The 22,367-nt window shown below is 44.8% G+C and overlaps 2 protein-coding genes across 2 annotated transcripts in view; one reads left to right on the forward strand and one right to left on the reverse strand.

The window, feature by feature from the left end:
* The window catches only part of tbx21 (T-box transcription factor 21), a 19,454-nt gene extending 16,358 nt beyond the window's left edge, over positions 1–3,096 (forward strand). Inside the window, exon 6 of the mRNA XM_080021880.1 lies at positions 1–3,096. This exon is cut by the window's left edge and continues 1,867 nt beyond it. The gene's annotated coding sequence lies outside the window, so the exon portion shown is untranslated.
* Positions 3,097–4,963: 1,867 nt separating this feature from the next.
* On the reverse strand, positions 4,964–17,948 carry osbpl7 (oxysterol binding protein-like 7; the record flags this gene model as incomplete). The annotated part of the gene is made up of 22 exons (XM_080021292.1): positions 4,964–5,072; positions 5,316–5,438; positions 6,293–6,419; positions 9,692–9,842; positions 10,104–10,248; positions 10,446–10,524; positions 10,664–10,727; positions 10,856–10,993; positions 11,090–11,226; positions 11,446–11,592; positions 12,110–12,278; positions 12,396–12,502; positions 14,028–14,178; positions 15,164–15,187; positions 15,432–15,521; positions 15,639–15,757; positions 15,958–16,096; positions 16,304–16,456; positions 16,609–16,722; positions 16,801–16,854; positions 16,945–17,088; positions 17,817–17,948. 22 exons carry the CDS (start codon positions 17,946–17,948, stop codon positions 4,964–4,966), a joined length of 2,616 nt encoding a protein of 871 aa, XP_079877418.1.
* Between the last annotated feature and the right edge of the window lie 4,419 nt (positions 17,949–22,367).

Below are 22,367 nucleotides of genomic sequence, written 5' to 3' on the forward strand. Positions count from 1 at the left end.
CAACCTGACCTGGGAGTTTGGGGTCCGCGTCCACTCAAGTCGGCGAACGCCGCTGAGCCGGCGCTCTATTTTTACCGCGGTCGCGCAGGGCTGTCAGGCGAGTGCAGTGTCCCCACCCCTCGACTCCCCCTAAAACCGGTCGGCCGCCCCAAATAAGGTCAAAGGATGTTGGGGGTCAGCGACGCGGCGCTGACAAAATGCGGCCCCGCACGCGGAGCAGTCGTCACGTCGCAAGGCCCCGCTGTTTTATCGCCTGCAGATAAACGGGTCCGGAATGCGGCGCACCTCTCATTCGCGTCGGTGCTCTCACAGTGCATAACGGGAAAAAGACGATCGGCTGCATCCACCTCTGACACCTCCTCACCCTCGGTTAAAGGTTCTACATTTAGACTCAATTTATTAAATCAGGTGGTGTTGCCGTGGGTGCCACCGCAGACAGGGGTGCAAGGCGGGGCCCGCCCCCGTACGCTGCGGAATGTCCTCCGGTGAAGTGGGAAAGTGGGTCACATACTGCAGGTAAGCCGACGTGGCGCTGTCACCCCGGGACCAGGGGCTGCACAGGAAGCGCAGAGTGACCGCGCAGGGATGGACTCCTGGATTTAGCCCCCACCCCGCTCCGTCATGCGGTGACAGCGTCCCGCCTCCCGGCCGCCGTGACAGAGATGAAGAGTGAGGCATCCGGTCAGGGCTGATCACTCCTCACTCCTGGCCAGGTGACGTCCGTCCACGCACACACGCGCACGCACGCACGCACGCACGCACACACACGCACACACACACACACACACACAGACAGACACGCACACACACAGACACACAGACACACACACACACACACACAGGACCAGAGCCAATGCAGCCAAGAGTGGATACAGGAAACAAAATTAGTCTCACTCGTGCCATTTTCCGCTCCCACAACATGATGTAAACACGGGGTCGACTTTGGACTACGTTTTTGTTTTTTTTGTTTTTTTTTATGCTCTAAAGACGAAGCTGTAGACACAACGGAGAGCAGGGTACTTTTGATAAATTGAAATGAATAACAAATTGATGAATATGGTGCTGGGTTGACAAGAGAGGAATAACAATGCTCTGATTGAGAAGCTGTATCTGTGACAGTATGCACTATGCTCAACAAACACACCGTAAGAGCCAGAATCAGCATTTGTGGAACTAATGGGTGATCTAACAGTAAACACACAAGCACATACGGTGTACTGATCACCCACAACATTAAAACCACTGACAGGTGAAGTGGAAAAACGATGGCAACTGTCAAGGGGTGGGATATATTAGTCAGCAAGTGAACAGTCGGTCCTTGAAGTTAATGTGTTGGAAGCAGGAAAAATGGTCAAGCGTAAGGATCTGAGCCACTTAGACAAGGACCACATTGTGATGGCGAGACAACAGTGGTTCGTACCTCCCAAAAGTGGTCCAAGAAAGGACAACCGGTGAACCAGCAACAGGGTCATGGGCGCCCAAGGCTCAATGATGGACGTGCGGAGAGGAGTTGAGCCCGTCTGGTTCGATCCCACAGAAGAGCTACTGTAGCACAAATTGGTGAAAAAGTGAATGTGGCTGTGATAGAAAGGTGTCAGAACTGGACCATGGAGCAATGGAAGAAGGTGTCCCGGTCTGATGAATCACGTTTTCTTCTACATCATGCGGATGGGCGGGGTTAGGGTCCGATCCGATGGAGCATCTGTGGGACGTGCTGGAACAACAAGCCTGATCCATGGGGCCCCCACCTTCAGAGGTCTAGTGGAGTCCATGCCTCCACGGGTCACAGCTGTTTTGGCGGCACGAGGAGGAGCTACACAACATGAGGCTGGTGGTTTTAATGTTGTGGCTGATGAGTATATACTCAATCAAAAACAAAATTGTAACAGAAATTATTCAAAATGCACACATGAATTTTCAGGGTCATAAACCAAAATATGCATCTACAGCTCAAGCTGCCAGCAAATATTACATTTCTACATTAAAACTGTAAAAAAAATAATAATAATAAAATAAAAAGGATTAAAAAGATACCAGCAAATAAACCGCTTGATCATATTTGCCTTATGAAGATTGTTTTCTATTAAATACCGAACGTGTGGAAGAAGCTTCCCTTCTCTGCTCTGACCCGGACTTACTAAACTGTTGAACAGTTGGGCCCTCTGTCCGACACTGGAGCCACCGGACGTGAGCTCCCGACGTGTTGCTGAGCACCATGTTCCCCTGGCCGCACTGAGCACAACCGTGCAAATGCTATGAACTGTATGACAGCGAAGACAACCCATAATGTGCTCGTTCTCGATGTGTGTGTGAATGGATAAAGGCCTATTCTATGATCAGCACATCAAAAAAAAAAATAAAAATAAAAATAAAAATAATGAATTATGTCTATTGCTTACGGAGGACTTCCGAAAAACTTGCCATTGTTAACTTTTAACTTTTATTTCTAAAAGCTGCGAGGGGATAATGCAGAAATGGTTGTTAATATATGTTAATTAAAGTGTACAGTGGAAAATACTTGTCAATGGTTTTTTTTAAGTGCAATTAAGAGAAATGTCATCTGGGTTCTTATCTGATAACGCCGCCACGAAAGCGGTACGAGAAGGTTATTTACTATGATTATTTTCCCTCTGGGAGGTGTAAATGGTGTGGTGAATGTGTTTTGTTGCATGGTCTGTCATGCATTACACACAAAGTCTCTCACGCTGAAGAGCACGGGAGGAGTTCACGCGCCTCGCCAGCGCCCCCTGCTGGCACGTCGCACAGATCATAGTTCTATTTCTAACCAAGGTAATGTGCACATTAAATACCAATAAATCTCCAGCTGCAACGTTCATAGCCGTGGAGAGTGTGCGGGGGGGTAAATGAATTGTATTTTCATAGATTTTAGCAAATGAGATTATATAAGGGACAATAGGAACAAGGGAGACCAGGGTGATGGGACGACAAGTGTGTTGAATTTTCTGATGATTCTTTGAGAGGAATTATGATTCTCATAGACTGGGCGGAAGGTTCAGGAATGAGGAGAAATAATCCATAATAGATTTTTTTGTTTGTTTGTTTTTTTGGTTTATTGCATTACAATGAATACACAAACATCAGGGTCTTTAAAGAGAGGGGGGGGGGGGCATTTATTTATTAAAGGTGACATATTGGTGTGTTGTATTGGTTTTTTTTATTCATGAATTAAACTTAACTTGTAAATCTACAACTGTTTGATCTGATACTTGTTTGATTCGGTTTGCTGTGTTGACTCGAATGATGCGGAATTGAAACACATGAACGCATTACCAGAATGGTGCACATGCATTTAGGAAAACCAAGTATCCACCTCATCAAATCATCCACAAAATGCCCCGAAACGTGTTAAATGGAAGATTTAAATGAGTGTGTGTGTGCAATGTTTTTTTTCGGCAGAATTTGGAACAATTTTAGGTTTTGTTTTTTTTTCTCATTTAAAAAGTGCATGTTAGGCTTTTCACTCTTCTATCAGAATTTACATTACATTACATTAATTTTCTTATTTTATGATGCATTTAAGTCTAGTGTTCTCACAATAAATCCGATTCAAATGAATATCTTTTAAACAAACTTGTTATGTTTGCTGTCTAGCATCCTGTATAAATGCTTCCAACCAGTTGAATAACCTTTTCACCATTTATGACAAAAAAGGCAAAAAAAAAATTAGTAGTATAGGTGGAGGTGCACCATTTATGACATTTTGCAGACAAAGTGGATGTTCTCAACATCTTTTCACCAAACTCAATCCTGCCCCTTACACGCTAAACCCCCAATTACTCACTTATGAAGATAATAGACCATACTATCCACATGTACACACACACACACACACACACACACACACACACACACACACACATATATATATATATATATATATATATATATATATATGCTGTGCATACATACATATATATACAGTATATATGTATTTATATGTATTTATTTATATGTATACGCATTATATATACACACACATATATGTGTCTATAAACACTGTGTATATACACACTACATCTACATGTATATATAGACTGTATATAAACACGGTGTGTATATACACACTCCACCTATATACATACATATATATATATATATATATATATATATATATATATATATAGTACAACCATTAAAACATATATACACTGTGTGTATAAACAGTGTGTATATACACACTCCACCTATATACATACATACATATATATATATATATATATACACATATATATATATACACATATATAGTACAACCATTAAAATTTCTATACACTGTGTGTATAAACAGTGTGTGTGTGTGTGTATACACACTATCTATACATACCTCTCTCTCTCTCTCTCTCTCTCTCTCTCTCTCTCTCTCTCTCTATATATATATATATATATTAGCAGTGTGCTTCTTTTAACCACAATATTGAGATGAAACACTTCAGCCTGTTGTTTACGACAGGTTTTGGGAATCGGTGCACCTCCAAAAAGTAGCTTCTACTGCAAATATACATTTGATAATTCAACACATTATAAAAACACGCTGTCCTGATTTATGTGAGTGCACTTCAAAATCTCATCCTTCGCACCCCACTTGCAAAATTAAAAACTATATAATGTACTGTACATGAATACAGCGAGGTCATCTACAAATGTAATAAAATAAATTAGAAAACAGAACTTCATGTGAGTTTTTGGGTGTTTTCGTTTTTGTTTTTTTTCCTCTAAGGATGTGATGCATGAAGGGGTTATGTGTAAGAGGTTAATGGTTCCCATGAGCCAGTCACAGGGATGAAGTGAACAAATGCCCCGCACTTTGGGGGAATGGGGAGGAATCAGCACCGTCTCCGCTCTGCAGAGGTCCCAGGGCGGTTCATCCACGCTGTCCCCTCTCCCAGCTTTTTTTGTTTGTTTGTTTCTTCCTTTCTTTCTATAGTTTATTTTGGGTGTCTCTTCACCACAAACCCATATTCGGAATTTTAGCAAAGCCGGGGTCCGCCCGGAGTTTCCAGTACGTTCCGTTCGTCAACCACACGTCTCTTCCACAAGAATCTTTGGCTTTCCTGGAAAACAGGGAAGCAAAGTTTTTCTCATTTTTAAATTGAACAGCAAAACATGTATTTCTTGATCAAATAATAGTGCACAGGAACATAAAAGTGATCCAGGCAGGTTAAATAACCTTATATCAATTAACTCAGCAATTTTATTTTATATAGACATGAACAGACAATTATATTCGACATGCAGTATAAGATATTTTACATTTTCGTTGTCATTGCATCCAGCCCATGTGGATGAGAACTCACCTGAAAAAGCGCGGAATGTGCTCCTCTCCCTTCTTGGCCAGCTCTTTCCTTCTCTCCCTCTGAATTTCCTCTATATCATCCTTCTTTTTGTCCGACTCATCCACCCTACCATCCTCCAGCATTCTGTGGGAGCAGAAGGATATTATTCATGTATAAAATAAAATATTACGTATCCATCATGGAGATATAATGGACAATGTTATTTACTAACACTGGACTTTTTCCTATTATTATTATTATTATTATTATTATTATTCCTATTATTCATTTACATCACATTGAGATGTAAATCTATTTTCCAGGAGTCCTTAGAACAAATAAAATACATATTTTAAAAAATGATGTGGAAAAAAAAAAGTGTTAAAAATTAAAAACTTAAATTCTAAATTTCAAGAATGTTTTTTCAGTTTATTCTGGTAATATGGTGAGCTGCTGAAAACCAGTCTGCCAAGTTCAATGTTGGTACGAGGGATTTTAACAGTTTTGACACGAACACCTTGTGCACATAAAAAGTGATGCATATTCCATCTAGTGCTTTAGAGGGATGGAGGGATGGATGCTTTATTGATCCTCTAAGGGAAATTACAATGTCCCATCAACACAATAGGCAAAACAATAATAAAGCAATAAAACAATACAATAAAAATATGGCAATATATGGAAAACTTGAAAAAAATATATAATAAACCTACAATTAACAGTTAACTGTATACAACAGAAATATGTTAAAAATAACAGAAAATAAAAAAAACAAGAGATAAAAAAATGAAAGATACTGTATGGTCCTATAAATATACAAATATAACCCTTAAACAGCAAACAAAATGTTGGCAAAAAGCCTATACACCAAAACCAATAGGTCTATAGGCAATTAATTATTGTTGCTTCATATTGTATTATCATACAAAAAGAAAAGAAAATGAGGGAAATGTTCCAGGTATTCCAAATAATGATAGCAAGACTTCCAGCGTGTGTACCTCTGGTCGGGGCGCAGCCGGCTGTCGGTGGGCGGCAGGTGGGGCTTCAGGTCGGGGGTGAGCTCATTCAGCTCCATGGCGAAGGTGGAGAAGCCGTAGTACAGGTGGTCGTCCTTGGGTTGGGGATCTGCAGGGCGACACGCAGTTTACCAACCGGCTTTACACCGATGAGCGAGGCTGGAACCCAGGTGGGTTGCATTCCCATTTCAACCGCAGCTTCAAAAGGGAGCGTTTTTCACTTTGACTGCCTCCATGAGCGGAATACACCAAATAGTGCATAACTACAAATATTATTTATAATCGTACTTCTTTAAGTAATCATCACCATCCCACCTCGACGACTGGAATTCACCTCACCCATTCTCGTCTGTCTCCCAAAAGCGGCCCCGTGTTAACCCTGAATGGACCCTCCAGTGAATCCGAGTCAGGTTCAGAAATCATTTTAATTTCTTTTTTCATCCATTTTTGGGGGTTTCGCATCACCCCCGGCCCCCAGGCCTCTCTCCACTGGCTGACGTTACAGGTTCAGAAATGAATTGAAGGGGATTTCTTTCTTTTTTTTTTTTTTTTGCACCACTCCCCGGGTGGAACACTTTCAGATGTCTATGCCTCCATCACCCACATACTACTGCAGATGCTGCTGCCAGCTAAAGGGTGATGGTGCCTTGGCTTTGGAATAGTTCACCCGCACTGTACATATAACTGTATGTCTGCAATCTTTTAGATCACAATTGAAACCCCATGTTTTCTCTTTGACCTTTGAAAAGGATTGAAATCTCCTGCGTCACAATTATTTGTGACCGCCCTCCGCAGATTGTACGATGCCGCTTTGTATCTGGAAATATGGACAATTACAAAGCGGCGTCGTACAATCTGCAGAGGGCGGTGAAGGACGCTATACGGACGTACAGGGAGAATGTGGAGCTACAGAGCGGGGGGACACAAGACGCTTGTGGGAGGGGCTGCGGACGACAACAAACTACAAGAGCAGCTCCTCCCCAGTCATGAGTGTGGACGCCTCCCCAGCCAACAAACTGAACCCCTTCTATGTTGGGGGATGGTAGCTCAGGAGGTAGAGCTGGTGGTCTAGTGATCCAAAGGTTGCTGGTTGGATCCCAGGCTCCTCCTGCTAGCATGCTGTAGTGTCCTTGAGCAAGACACTTAACCCCTAATTGCTCCTGATGGCTGCGTCCGTCGGTGTTTGAACAATTGTAAGTCGCTTTGGATAAAAGCGTCTGCTAAATGACTAAAAATGTAAAAATGTAAAAAATGTGCGGTTTGAGTCTGGCATCAGCACCGCTAGCTCGCCGGCTAATTGGAGTTACACCGCTGGGGATGAGCGCGCACTCTCAGTGTCTGGGCACGAGGTCAGGAACGCTCTGATGCGGGTGAACACCAGGAAAGCTGCGGGCCCAGATGGCATATCTGGGCGAGTACTGAAAACCTGTGCTAAACAGCTAGCTCCGGTGTTCACTACAATATTCAACATCCCCCTGGCTGAATCAGAGGTCCCGTCCTGCTTCAAGAGGTCCACCGTCGTTCCTGTCCCGAAGATGGCCTCTCCTGCCTGCCTGAATGACTACCGTCTGGTGGCCCTCACCTCGGTGGTCATGAAGTGTTTCGAGAGGCTGATTAAGGATTATATCTGCACCTCCCTCCCCCGGACCTTGGACCCGTTGCAGTTTGCGTACCGGCAGAACAGATCCATGGATGACGCGGTCTCCCAGGTACTGCACACCACGCTCACGATTCAAGATTTTTTATTTGTCACATACATATACATACTTCCATACATATATGCAGTGAAATGTAATAAAAAATGAGGAACGCTTCACGAATTTGCGTGTCATCCTTGCGCAGGGGCCATGCTAATCTTCTCTGTATCGTTCCAATCACGCACCTGGATGGCCGGAAGGGGGCCTATGTGAGAATGCTGTTCATCGATTACAGTTCAGCTTTCAACACCATAGTCCCCACCAGACTGGCTGTCAAGCTGCAGGAGCTCGGACTGAATACTCCGCTGTGCACCTGGATCCTGAACTTCCTCACAGCCCGGCCCCAGGGGGTCAGGGTGGGGAAGCACATGTCCAGCTCCCTCACCCTGAATACAGGATCCCCACAGGGCTGCGTCCTCAGCCCCTTACTGTACTCCCTGTACACACATGACTGTGTGGCCAGGTCCAGCTCCAACACCATCATCAAGTTTGCTGAACACACCGTTGTCGTGGCCCTGATCACCGACTGCGATGAGAAGGCCTACCGCTAGGAGGTGGCTGACCTGTCACTCTGGTGCCAGGACAACAGCCTCTACCTGAACGTCAGCAAAACTAAGGAGCTGATTGTGGACTTTAGGAGAGGATTACAATCGAGGACGCACACGCCCTTGGTGATTAATGGGACTTCTGTTGACAGGGTGAGCAGCTCCAAGTACCTGGGAGTCCACATAACAGAGGACTTAACATGGACTTTACAAACAGACACTCTGGTGAGAAAGGCGAGGCAGCGTCTTTACCACCTCAGGCAGCTGAGGAAATTCCGGGTCTCGGTGAGGATCCTCAAGTCCTTCTACTGTGGAGCGGTGGAGAGCATCCTAACAGGCAACATCACTGCCTGGTTTGGGAACTGTACTGCTCAGGACAGGCGGGCCCTGCAGAGGGTGGTGCGTTCAGCTGAACGTACCACTGGAACTAACTAGCAGAGCCCGCAGGATCATGAAGGATCCTCATCACCCCAACAACGGACTGTTCCAGCTGCTGAGGTCAGGCAAGCGCCTCCGCAATCACACAGCGAGAACAGAGAGACTAAGACAGAGTTTTTCCCGCACGCCATTAGAACTGTCAATGCTGAACTCACCAGGGGTCCTCACTGAGCCACACACATAGGCTCCACTACCTTACTGTACTGTATGTAGCATACTGTACCGCATACTGTGTCACTGTTCTGGGTTGTTCGGTGATACCGTATTGCTGCGCCGTACTGTTGTATACTGTGCTGTATTATCCCACAAACACTACCTCACTTTATTCACATGCCACTTTAACGCACATATCTGTATATAAATAATTGCCTATCCCATATACATAAGCCTATTCCCTTTAACTATTCCATTTTATTTTATTTTATTCTATATATTTTTATTTTATTCTATAAGTATTCGACTTACTGTATTAAGTTTTAGGAATCAGTTAGTTGGTCTAGTAGAAATAAATTTTCCTAGGACATATTGTGTGTAATCACCGGGTGCGTTGCATTACATTTCACTGCATATATGTATGAAAGTATGTATATGTATGTGACGAATAAACCTCTAGATGAATAAACCTTGCGTCGTTTTCAAATGCACTTCATAAATAAAGTTGCCTCGGCTTGAGCTCCGGAGCGGGCCTTGTTTGTACTCACTCGGCTTCCAGATGCATTTCGGCGTGGGCAGCGTGTCGCAGAAGATGCCTTCGTGCCACAGGCCTCCGAAGCGGTGAATCACACTGCCGCTCTGATCCAGCACGGTGCCCTGCACCTCGTTTCTGTTGGTGTCTGAACCCCAGTAGCGAGACTACACAAAAAATAATAATAATATTAAATAAATCGAAGTAGAAGCCAATTTTAAAAGGGAGACAGCCAAGCCTTCGGTAAGACACACGGCGAGCGAGAGGAGTGAAGACCTGCAGAGGTGATTCTGCCCCAGGACCAAAATTCCTTTTGGTGAATTTAACCCTTAATCTAACCGCGTCAGTCTTATATTCCAGGCAGCAGGACTCCCTGTGCAGCGAGGGCCACACCGCCGCCGTGGAAATGCTTTCAGTGCAGCACTCACCTTGACAAAGGTGATCTTACAGGTGCAGACACTGCTGTTGAGGTTGCGGATGACCACCTCCCCGTAGTGCTCCAGGTAGCGCTGCTGGCTTAGCACGTTGTGGATGCACGTCACCACCTTGTTCCACTCATAGTGGTCTCCATGCCTGGAACAAACAACACCATCCAACCACGTGGAAATCAAGATGGGGTGAAACTGGCTCAGGGGTAATATCGTAAAATAACGAGACCCCGATGAAGCCGCTCTGCTCAGACATCAGCCGTGCTTTTACGCGACGAAGCGGACGTAGTCACATTTATTCAAAGTCATTTGAAATCTTGGCTTCACTTCGACAGAACCCACCTCGGGAGCGTGACGTTCACCATGCCCGTGGGCAGGATCTCCAGCGACTTCCCCCAGAACTTGTTTTTCCATCGCTGGTCTGTTTGGAAACGATAAACAGTCCCGTGATGAGTACATATGGTGAAATACCTAGTGGCGGTTCAAAAACGTTGCAAAGGAAAAAAAAAAACAGGTCATAGAGGGGTGACACGGTTTTGGCTCGGTGGGGAGAGTCTGACCTTGCCAGAAGGAGAAGTTCTCCGAGTCCGCGTGGCACGCGGAGATGGGAGGGTGATGGCATACCTGGGTGGAGAACAAGAGGCAAAACAAAGGACATCACCCAATGACGGTAATAAACAAGAAAGAGGTGTAACTACAACCGGGCCTACCACATTTTCTTGGCCATTATCTCATCATCCGTGACACTTTACCTGCTCACTGATCAGATGGAAGCCTCTGTCTTCCCTAGTACATTCGTAGGTCTCCCCCAGCACCGGGTTGAAGGGCTTGTAGCGATTTCGGTAGGTTGCAGTGGAATAGCCAGAAATAGCAAAGGCAGCAATGTAGACCTGCAATGGGGACAAAAGGAAACAAAAGGAGAGTCTCGTGACGCCCGCGCCCCGCAGCCGACCATGAACAGGCGTGTTTTTTCGGACGGGCCGTACCATCCTCTGGTAAGGGTCCGCTGTGGTGCTGGCGGCGTCCAGCAGCTCAGAATACTCCAGCTCCTCACACAGCCGCTGCAGCAGGTTGATCGGTTCGTTGAGGGGAGCGGGCATGGACACTCGAGATAGATCTTTGCCTAAAATTTTACGTAAAAATAAAAATGTAATTAGTGGCAGTGGATTGCGTCCTTACGTTGCCACCAGCAGCAAAGGAGATTAAATTATTTCAAAAGTGAAAGAAATAACATACAATACATTCATAAAATAAAATGCGATTAAATTCCATTCAACATAGAATGAAAGTATTTTCTGACATACTGTATAAATACAAGCCGCTGAAGGGCGAAGGCTCCTACCAATGTTGTTGTAGAGGATCGCCATGAGGCCCACTTGGCTGTTATCCGGGCAGTGGGCGGGCAGGGTGGTGCGGCGCCCGGTGCTCTTGGGAACGACACTGTTCGGAGCCCTGGAGATGCTGTCGCGGTACTCGCGGGTGGCCGACACTGTGACAAGACGAAACATATATAATAAACAATAAATTAAAATGTTGTCACAGGATGCACAGTATCTGCAACATTTAACATTCCCATGCAGACCTGTTTGAAATGCATAGGTTTAAATGCCCTTTTTGCAACTAAATAAAGTTTAATTGAGTACTGCATATTCCAAGTCCATTAAGTCCAATAATAAATTGCAATTTATTTCCATAATCTTAGGTTCAGCTTTCTGAAAGTTATCCCTGAACGTGTTTTTTTTCTATTTTTATTATTTTTTTAGGTCATAATTTGTTTGTTTAGTGTATATTGTCCCATTTTACGACATACAATCAACCATTACGTTTTATTGTATATTTCCCATTTTGTGTATATTGCCATTTTCATTTTGATATGTAAGCTGTTGCTGACATTGCAATTTCCCTCTGGGGATGAATATCGATCCATCCATCCATCCATCCATCCATCCATCCATCCGTATATATCTATTTATAACTGCTCCACTGTGTGTTTTTGGTGCACCCACCGTGGCCCTCCTCAGGCTCTGAGTTGCTGGTGGTTCCATCACTGAGCCCGGACTCCTCAGACACCTCAGAGGAGCTGCCGCAGAGGACGTTGTCGCTGGCATCAAAGTACTCTGCGGCCGAGTCCGACACCGACGGGGGACGGGGGGGCTGGAGCCTCGCTGTTCCGGGCTTTAAACAGACGGACGGACAGACAGACAGACAGACAGACAGACAGACAGACAGCTTTAGATCCCGCAGGAAGACGGCAGCAATGTTGGACAGAGCGCGGTGCGATATGAGCCTGACCTCGGCGGGCGCGGCCGAGTGGGGGCAGCTGCCGGAGCTCCAGGTCTCCTGCAGCCTGGCGTGCTCCAGGGAGAGGGCGTCGTGCACGCCCTTCAGGGACGCCAGCACTGGGGGAGGAGAACGGAACACCCTTCATGGGAGAACGTGGCGGTCGAACAAGTTGCCAGCGGCCGTTTTTTTGTGGTGTTACCAAGTCCTCGTGTTTGGGGTGTTGGTTGGGCGTCGCATTATTGGTTGTTTTGGCTGAATTGTCCTCCCATTTTACTTTTGACTTATATTTGTTTCTTATTCATCCGCCACTTTTTCCTGTCATCTTGTTGTATTTTACTCTGTGATGGGGATGGTAGCTCAGGAGGTAGAGCTGGTTGTCTAGTAATCTAAAGGTTGCTGGTTCCATCCCAGGCTCCTCCTGCTAACATGCTGTAGTGTCCTTGAGCAAGACACTTAACCCCTAATTGCTCCTGATGGGTGCGTCCGTCGGTGTTTGAATAATTGTAAGTCGCTTTGGATAAAAGCGTCTGCTAAATGTAAAAAGAAAATAATTTTTTTTGTGAAAGTGTCTTTGAGTGCCATGAAGAGCGGCTCTACAAATAAAATGTATGGGTGGGAAATGGGGTCATGCAATACTTGTAATAATATTGTAATAATGGTGTAATAACTTAAGAAGCCGTAACAATTCTGCATCAACATGGTTGCAAACGAAAGCCATTTTGGTCGCGACCCCAAGACTCCACCTGCAGCCACTTTCCCGAAAATGTCCGATCTGCCGAGTCTGTCGGATCTTTTTAAAAGCCGTCGACAAACACATTTCGATTCTCGTGTATACGTGAATGACACACCCACTCCTCTAGTTTTACATCTTTTTATACGCATCCCCATCCGTATGCACCCTGATTTTGTTTTGCTTTAACATTGTCTTTGCTTGTATCGCTGCTATTTTAAAAGATTGATTTGATGATATTTATTCACCCTCTCCAGAACATTCCTTCTATATATAAACTTACAGCCCTGTGCAGTACTTATACCCACGGCCAATGCCACTAAGCCCCTGCCAGAGTCTTTTTACTTTATTTCATATCCCCTCTGCATTGAATCACGGTTTGTAGATTCTGTATTTTTGTTTGTATTTGCTGTTGAGCCCTTTAAAAGCGTTTTTTTTTTGTTCTTTTTTGTATATGAAATGTACTTGGCCGAATAAACTGATTGTGATAGTAAATGTACAGAGCACATTTCCCTAACACTCTCTCTTGTCCATGCCGTGTCACTTGCTTACGCCCTGTCCTCCCTCGTCCTCTCTCTCCCTGACCTCACCCCCTCGTCCAGGATTGACTTTATCTCGTTGTCTGCACGACTGGGTGTCTGGGTGTCGCCCTCTACGTTGGTTCATGTCTCTCTCTCTCTCTCAGTTGGTTCATGTGTGTGTGTCTCTCTCTCTCTCTCAGTTCGTGTCTCTCTCTCAGTTCGTCTCTCTCTCTCTCTCTCTCTCTCTCTCTCTCTCTCTCTCTCTCTCTCTCTCTCTCTCTCTCTCTCTCTCTCTCTCTCTCTCTCTCTCTCTCTCTCTCTCTCTCTCTCTCTCTCTCTCTCTCTCTCTCTCTCTCTCTCTCTCTCTCTCTCTCTCTCTCTCTCTCTCACCTCGCACGGACACGGTGCAGATGTCCTGCTGGAGCTTCTTGCCCTCTGGCGACGTGACGGTGGGAGGGGACAGCTGCGAGTAGACGTAGTCCGGGATGGAGGGGACGGAGGCGCCGAGGTGCGGCGAGCTGCTCAGGTGGCTGGAGGAGAGCTGTAGGACCAGGAGGCAGACGATGAGAGGTAAAACTGGCTCACGGGTCGAATTGTTAGTTTATTGAACAGCTATTCAGAGCAATTTAAAAAAGGCAAACTGTGCAGTGTTTCCCCGTAGTTTTGCTTGACAAAATGTTTTTCAGCCCAGGCTCAGGCCTTTTTTTGTTTTTCTTTCCTTATGTCTCTACACTACGTCTGCCATTTTGCCCACATCAATTTGGGATGAACCTCCTAGTTTCATTGTGTCTTAAATGAAGGTACAAGGGGCGATGTCATAACTACATACAGTAATAACAACAATGAACTGTCCAAAAACACCTCAAAACAGGTTGTGTAGGCAACGGAGCTGGTCGAGGGGGAAACGTTTTGTTCCATCAAAGCAGCCTGCCTGAGCCTTGGGTGACCAGGGGTGGCTGTTTACCTTCGATATCGGACAAAGTGTTGCACAGAAAGCCCGACAAGCATGAGATTGTACGGTGGCTGCTTTGTCTACAGTTCCCACTTTCATCACCTTGCACTTTGGAAGTGTCCTTGTGTGTAGATTGTACATACTTTTCTGTTTATATGTCCACTCAGATAGTTATACATAATTATGTTGTCGTAAGTATGTATGTGTGTGTGTTTTGAGAACCTAGCAATGACACATAGTAATAGGATGTGGTATGTGTCACTACAATGACTTTGCAATTGCCAAACACTGTTATGTCATTCAAGGGATAAAATAAGTCCAAGAGCATAAAGCAGAAGTATTTCTGTTGTCTGGATATAAAAAAATATATATAATTTGCATCAAACAGGAACATTTCATGGTCTTGCTCTACTACAGTATATGGGAAAGCTCCGGAATCAATCAGTTGAATAAAATGGTTAATCTACAGGGCTTCTACATCATGTGGAATTCAGCGTGCAGACCCTGACGCAATGTGATTACCATTTTGTCCATTCAAACGTTAATATGTGCATTGGTTAACTGGGGAACTCACCGATTTAGTAATCCCACGAATAGGCTTCGGATTTGGAAAAAGCCCCCAAAACATTACAAGAAGATCGGGGATGTAAAATACTCCACAAATTATATAATTGATCAATCAGGACATGAACATGAGAGAACATTACCTAATAATAGCTCTAGGCAGTATTTTCTATTGGGAAACTAACATACGAGTCCAAACAGGAGGCCTTTTGGTTCGTATATCACGTGTCTAAATCTAAATCTAAAAGGTTGGAGTGGAGGTTACAGACCATTCTTACCATCCCCAGGGCCTCCACCCGGGAAAGCGTGCGAGAGTGGCCCCACATTTTTCCAGACTTGGACTTCTTTGGCTTCTCGAGGGAGAGGTTCTACATGGAAACAAAAACGCGTTCAATCGTCACCCCGGGTCCGCAAAAGGGACCCGCGCACCTCTTACGGAGACGGCGCTGAGCTGAGACTAGCCGAGACCCCCGACACCACCAGACCTGCATGCTGATGATGCGCTGCAGGTCTCCGTTGGTGATGGCGTGGCCCGCCTCCAGCGCCTGGAGCCTCTGGACCAAGCGGTTCAGCTCAGAAAGGTCCAACTGGCATCGGTTCAGCTCTGGAACAACACATATAGATCATGCCTTTTAGGACGGATGGATGGACGGTTGGACAGATGGCTGGATTTCATTTTTAATTTCATTTTATCAGCTTGGTTCAGCAATACCTGTGGCCGTGGTCAGACTTCCAGGGAACACACGACGTAGCTAGTGAATCCGATGGCGTGATTTGAATAATTACGGTCATTATATTATGTACCTTGAACGCAGCTGTCCGGGTGGGGGCTTGACCCAGACAGCTGCAGCCAGGCGGACACCTTCCCATTCACGCCGGTGTTGTCTGAGGGAAGCACCTCCGAAGCTCTGGCCATGTCTCCGGAGGAGAGACCTGTGGTGCTCTGGTGATGTGGAGATGCAGACTGATGGGTGGAGAGCAGAGGAGAGGAGAGGGGGGATAATCATAATTTAACACCGATTAACACTGTCATCAACTAATCTGTTATCACTATAAATAGACTATGTATTGCTTTCATCTGAGAAGTAAGATGCATTTCGACCACTTGTGCAGAGTACAAGGTAGTCTACTCATCTGATTTGATAATCACCAAATCTCCATTTCTTTGAGCCAGTACCGCCACGGTTCCATGGGTCAGAGCCTGAAGGAAGCCATTTTGGACATGAACAGCTTCATTCTTCTTGTACAGGCGGTGGGCTTGTAGCTTAGTCACCCAGATGTAGAACAGCTCATGACTCTTTGCCTTGGAGAGAGAGAGAGACAGACGGCGACAATATAATTTCATTAAAGGACACTTGGATGTCACGATGCCCCGCCCCGGAGACAGACGTACACTCGGGTGGAGGTATTTTTCTTTTATATGTTCATGGCGGTGGATCTTAAATGTCAGCCTACCTTCACATGATACAGGATATCTCCTGCATCTAGATCGATGCGATTCGATTTCTTGTTGATGGACATGACTGCAAGGCTTACATCCAAGGAACCTTGGACTCTTCCCCTGGAGATCTGTGGGAACAAAGTCAATGTTTAAACTTTCTCAAATAGAAAATCTATACAATGGTCTCAGGTGCATTGTTCACGTACGTCGTGATGATGTTTGGAATATCGCAGGATCCCTGCTTCCAAGACAAAGTATCTCTGAAAACACACAGACCCAGCATCACCGTTACTAGTGTTATACTGGCAGAAAACGGCAACTGAAGTGTCAGAATCAGAGGTATAGCTTACCCTGTGCCAGCCTTTGAGGGGCCACTTCCTCCTTTTGAGCAGGTATCCCTCACAGATACCCGGGGCGGCCAAGTCCAGAGGATTGTCTCCTACGGGTTGCCCGTCCACCTGCAGGTCCTCCATCACCTCCCAGTCTTTGATGTTCTGCTGTCCAGGCTGTCAACATTTCATTTTGACAAAATGACTGAATTAGAATTTTTGCTAATTAATTATGGAAAGAATTATGTGTCACAATTGATAAATATACAGTATACAACAAAATAAATACAACTGAAAATTGATGACAAATGAAAATTGATGACTACAATACACAAATCGGTATTCAAATTCATAAATGCAAAAAAAACAAAACAGAAACCTTTCTCCATCCACAAAGACATAAATGCAGCATCATTTATATGTAATTAAATATATTTTGATATGTTTTTAACATGACTTTAAACAGCCAAACACGTACTGCATGTGTTTTGTAGGGGTTGGAGTGGATGCACGGAGTGGACTCTCACTTATATGAGTGCGAACTAAATCACAAACTACAAACATTCACGTTAGGAAATGTTACGAAGGCAGGTTGGTCAAATTCGACTGTAACCAGGGGCAAACTTGACGTTTTTTGTCATATACAATTTGACTACATTCCAGGATCCACTCCACTCCACTCCACTCTACCCCCCCACCATTTTACATTTTATTTTTAACTTTTTTTTTTTTTTCTATTTGATTTTATTATTATCCTCCATTTTTTAAGATTTTATTTTCATTTATAACGCTAAGGATCCACGGTGAAACGCACCAAACAGAATGTACCTGGGGGAATAAACCGATTCCCGGTTTCTCTGACCACACGGTATCGACCTTTCGCCCCCGCTCACCTGTCTGGAGTGGCGTGACGAGGCGGTGCTGCTGCTGCGGGAGTGCGACGGCTTGTTCCACGTGGGAGACGACTTCTCCAGGCCGCTCATCAGCGACTGGCTGCGGTTGAGCGCCGACGCGTAGGAATCCATCTTGCGATGCCAACCTCGCGCACCGGCCTCCGGGGGGGCTGCTGTCTCAGGGTGCGGGCGTCACGTCCGGGTCACACAGGTCTGGATCGCGCCAAGAAAAGACGGCGAGACCGAATTAGCTTTGAGGGGGAAGCTTTCATATAAAACCGAAGGGACTAATTACTCCTGCCATGACGATCCTTTCCCATCTCTGGTTTGGATTTGGGCTCCTGCTCCCTCTATTTTACCCTTTCAACAAGAAAAATCAGATATTGATGAAAAACCGGCAGCTTGAGTCGTATTGTCCATTTTCATCCTTCTCTTTCCCCGATAAGAACGTGCTGGAAAAGTCCCAAAACCAAAGTGAAAGTATTAAATATAGTGACCAGAGCCCGGGGCTATGAGGACAAGTGGTAATCCGGTTATCCAACGGAGGCGGTGAGCTCTGGGTGCACGCCTCCTCTGCCCTCAACGCCGGCGGATATTGTCCGTCATGGATTCTCAACCTGTCTGTGTTGAGCAAATTATGGATTCGACACAAATGGACGCCCTTTTTGTTTTATTTTACTGCGCCTCATTTGAGTGTCAATTTTTTTTCTCTGCATTAAACGGTGAGAGGTTAAACACCCACGCGGGAGACCAGAGGAGGTCACAACACACTGGTCATTTTTGTTACGTGTTTGATGGCATTTTAAATGATTCCTTACAGAATACGGTGATATAAGCTGTGGATATGCCAGAGGAGACTGACTGTATGCATTCCTTAGGTGGGAAAAACAAAAAACAAATACAGGCATTTATTTTTCTATACGAAGCTGGGATTCTACATTGCTCAGATAAGATTGTACCTGGGTGTCTTTTCAAGTGGAATTAATATGAATCCCTCGCAAATTTTGAGTCTGGGGGGGAAGTTGTGTGCGCAAAAGATGAGCAAAAACAGCATTCCAACACGGATGCTCTGACCCAGTCGTCTGGCATCACAATGTGCTCCTTGTCAAAGTGTCTCAGATCCTTACGCTGCTTCCAACACATCAACTTCAACAACTGACTGCTCACTTGCTGCCTAATACATCCCACCCCTTGACAGGTGCCATTGGAACCAGGTGATCAATGGTATTGACTTCACCTGTCAGTGGTTTTAATGTTGTGGCTGATCAGTGTGTGTGTGTGTGTGTGTGTGTGTATATATATATAACTAAATAAATTCCCTTATAAATTCAAAATCCCAGTGCATCTCAGGTTTATCACACTGACCTAAACTCTGTAACCATAAAGGAAGGAATCTCTGTATGTATGTCCTTCGATTATCTCGATGACCGTTGATCCGATCTACTTCACACTCGGCGGGTGTGTCCCCGGGGACCCAGGGACGCACAGCCTCGAATGTGGTGAAATTTGGAACGCGGCGGGTGTAATATCAATAACCATTGAATAAACAAGCGAACAGCCATTTCTCAGCTCCGTGCAGCAGCTGGGGCTGGGTTTCAGGGCTCTGCCACCGAGCCTCCCCCCCAGGGCAGCCCGTCCCGCCCGCTGCCGTCATCGGGGCGGGCCACAGTCGCCCAAAACGAAGGGGGACGTGCAGCGCATCGCTTTCGCTGATCTCGTTACCGCCCGCGTTCAGGCAACGCGCGTGCGGAAAGGATATCCCGTTCTCCACGCGGGGACGGGGGCCGCCCAGCGAGCACCAGCGAGCAAACACGTTGTGAGAAACCGATTTCCCTTTTTTGGTATCGATCCTATTGACGCTAGAATCAAACTTCAAAAACGAGACGTAGTATCGGTAGCATCGATACTCTTGGTATCGATCCGCCCACCCCTACGACGCGGCCCCGCTCCAAACACGCACGTTTTGAATGGGCACAGCACTCGTCACGTAAAGTACGATCAAAACAGCAGGAACAAAACTCTTGTTCTGAAATCCACCTTCAATACTTGAAGGTGAAACGTCATGAGAACTCTGAGGTCATATCTGCTGATGAAAACAAATATCAGACATCACTGTTGTGTTTTCATTTCGCATCAATGTCATGAGGTTTAAAGGCGAGAAACAAGCTCAGGCTATGGCCATATCAGCCCGTTCTTATCTCAACGTAATATGAAGCTTCTGATAAGGCAGCCACGCCGCTCACACTGGGGCAGGCACCGCCCGCACGGAGGGGATTAACCTCAGACTAATTGGCTTTTTGGAGGGCCGTTTTTAGCAACCTGTCACTCGGACGCACAGCAACGAGATCACAGGCCAGAGAACACAGACACTGTCAACAAACAACTTTGTGCCAAGGGAGCTCCAATAATCACAGCAGAAAATGTCAGAACGTGTGTGTGTGTGTATGTGTGTGTGTGTGTGTGTGTGTGTGTGCCCTTGTATCCCTGTCAAATCATTTTTAAATCATTATTTTTCATTATTCAGAAGATAATAATAATAACTAATATAGTCAATAATAACTGCATAAGATAAATGGATTATCAACATTTTTGACTGAACTCCATAGATCGACATGGATTTGGGTGGTGGCGGTTCGTTAAGTAAAATACTTTACACACTTTTGTGGGGGGGGGGTATACACTGAGGTATACGGCCTACCTGTGGATACATTTAGGGATTGCAGGTTAGAGAGGAACCCTGTAACCACGGGGTCAAGTCAAGTTTCTTTATATAGCCCTTAATCACAGTACAGTCTCAAAGGGGGTCAGTCCTCTTGCCTTCCCGAATCAGACAAAACTTTTCAATGGCATCAATTGCACAATCCACAAGGCAATGCAAATGGAAATGACTGGCGAGGAAGAGAAGCAATTTGCCGATGCAAAATAGAAAGGAACCATAGCTGCCGGCGCTGCAGCGCCCATCCTGCCTTATATAAGGAGTGGTGGGGATGAGCTCCACCAACCTCAGTCATGAAAGCATGCGGCGGAAACAGGATAAAGGGATTTACATGTTTCTGAGCTTGCTTACTCAAGAGAGAGCAGAGCAGAATCCCTGTGAAGGTCTGTGCGAAAGCTTCCATGCCATCCTTGAGGGTCGACATTTTTTTTCAGGGAAATGTGATATCGCTGATAATGACGACTCTCAATCTCATAAACAGTTACGGTTAGATTCGGAAAATGTCGCCCACAAATCCCCCCTTTTAGATGTGATGCCTTTCATATTGAGAAATGAATGGGTTTCAGTTTCGAGGTGGCTGGCAAGTTCACTTTCCTACATCTGAGTAATAAGAACTGAAACTGAAAGCACTTGTTTTTATGTCGTCAAAAACAGTATTATGTTCCGTTGTGTATTATTTCATACAGGTTTGGAAATAACCTTTACTAAGCCCAAGAGTCAGTATAGTTGCTTTGTATTTCAACCAAACAGGTCATTCTCTGGAAGATTAATATGATCCCAAGTGTCCCATGGTCACAGTTTACAGGGACCATGCGGCTTTCATGCTGCATTCCACTGGATGTCGGAAATCGGTCTTTGCGAGTCTCCACTTCCGAAATAAATGTATTCCATTGCCTCTGTTTGGGAAAGCATGGACATCCACAGAAAAATTGTGTTTGTTTGGTTAATGTGTGAATTCTGTAAGCATGAAACTACAGAGTAGTTCTGTAGATCTGCCCCGTAATTCTTATTCAGAACTCCGATACGGCTTCCTCTCCAAGTAAAGGTGGTAGTTTTCCCAAGTTTCGACCTCAAAGGAATGCACCATTATCCATGTCCACACAGGGTGATGGATGTGTGACGAGTCCTTCCAGATTAAATCGAATGAAATACATTTCAGAGATTACATTAATTTTAATCCGTAGAAAAAATAACAACCTTAATCACACTCGTTGGAGAATAGTCCTAAACTACTAATACAGCTAAACTACACTTTATTTATTTACAAACCAGGGGAAAAGTTTTTTTGTTGTCTTTGCCTGGGTCTGTGGGCTCTGCATTTGAATTTTATAAAACAGAAATACTGATTCTCAAAAAGATTGGGGATTATTTATTTGGCAGCTATATGATAAGGCACATGCTTCTCAAGTGTCTATATTTAAGCAGAAATGTATTAGCATCCCCAGAGAGCATTTTGGTTTTTTTAATGAATAATAAATAAATGAATTAATAAGGTTAAAGCTGTGGTTCTCAATCTGGGGTCCGGGGTCCTTCAAGAAAACCCAGAGCGTACCCAGCCAGAGGATTAAAAGTTAAATGTTACCATTATTTAATTTAGAAATTTCACGTGTACAGATTTTATTTTATAAAACTTGTACAATTCCCTGTTTTCGACAGTGTGAATTGTTGAATGTATTTGTTTCCTGTTGATGTAAGGTTTCTTGCATATTGCCAAATGTTTCTATCTTTTAGTATTTTTTATTTCTTGTATATTGCCATTTTTTACTATTTATTTAGGTTTATAAAATATTGACATTTGTTCAGCATTATTGTCATTGGGTTTGATGTGGGCTGCT

Source organism: Zeus faber (assembly GCF_960531495.2).
Source record: "Zeus faber genome assembly, chromosome: 20".
NCBI lineage: Eukaryota > Metazoa > Chordata > Actinopteri > Zeiformes > Zeidae > Zeus > Zeus faber.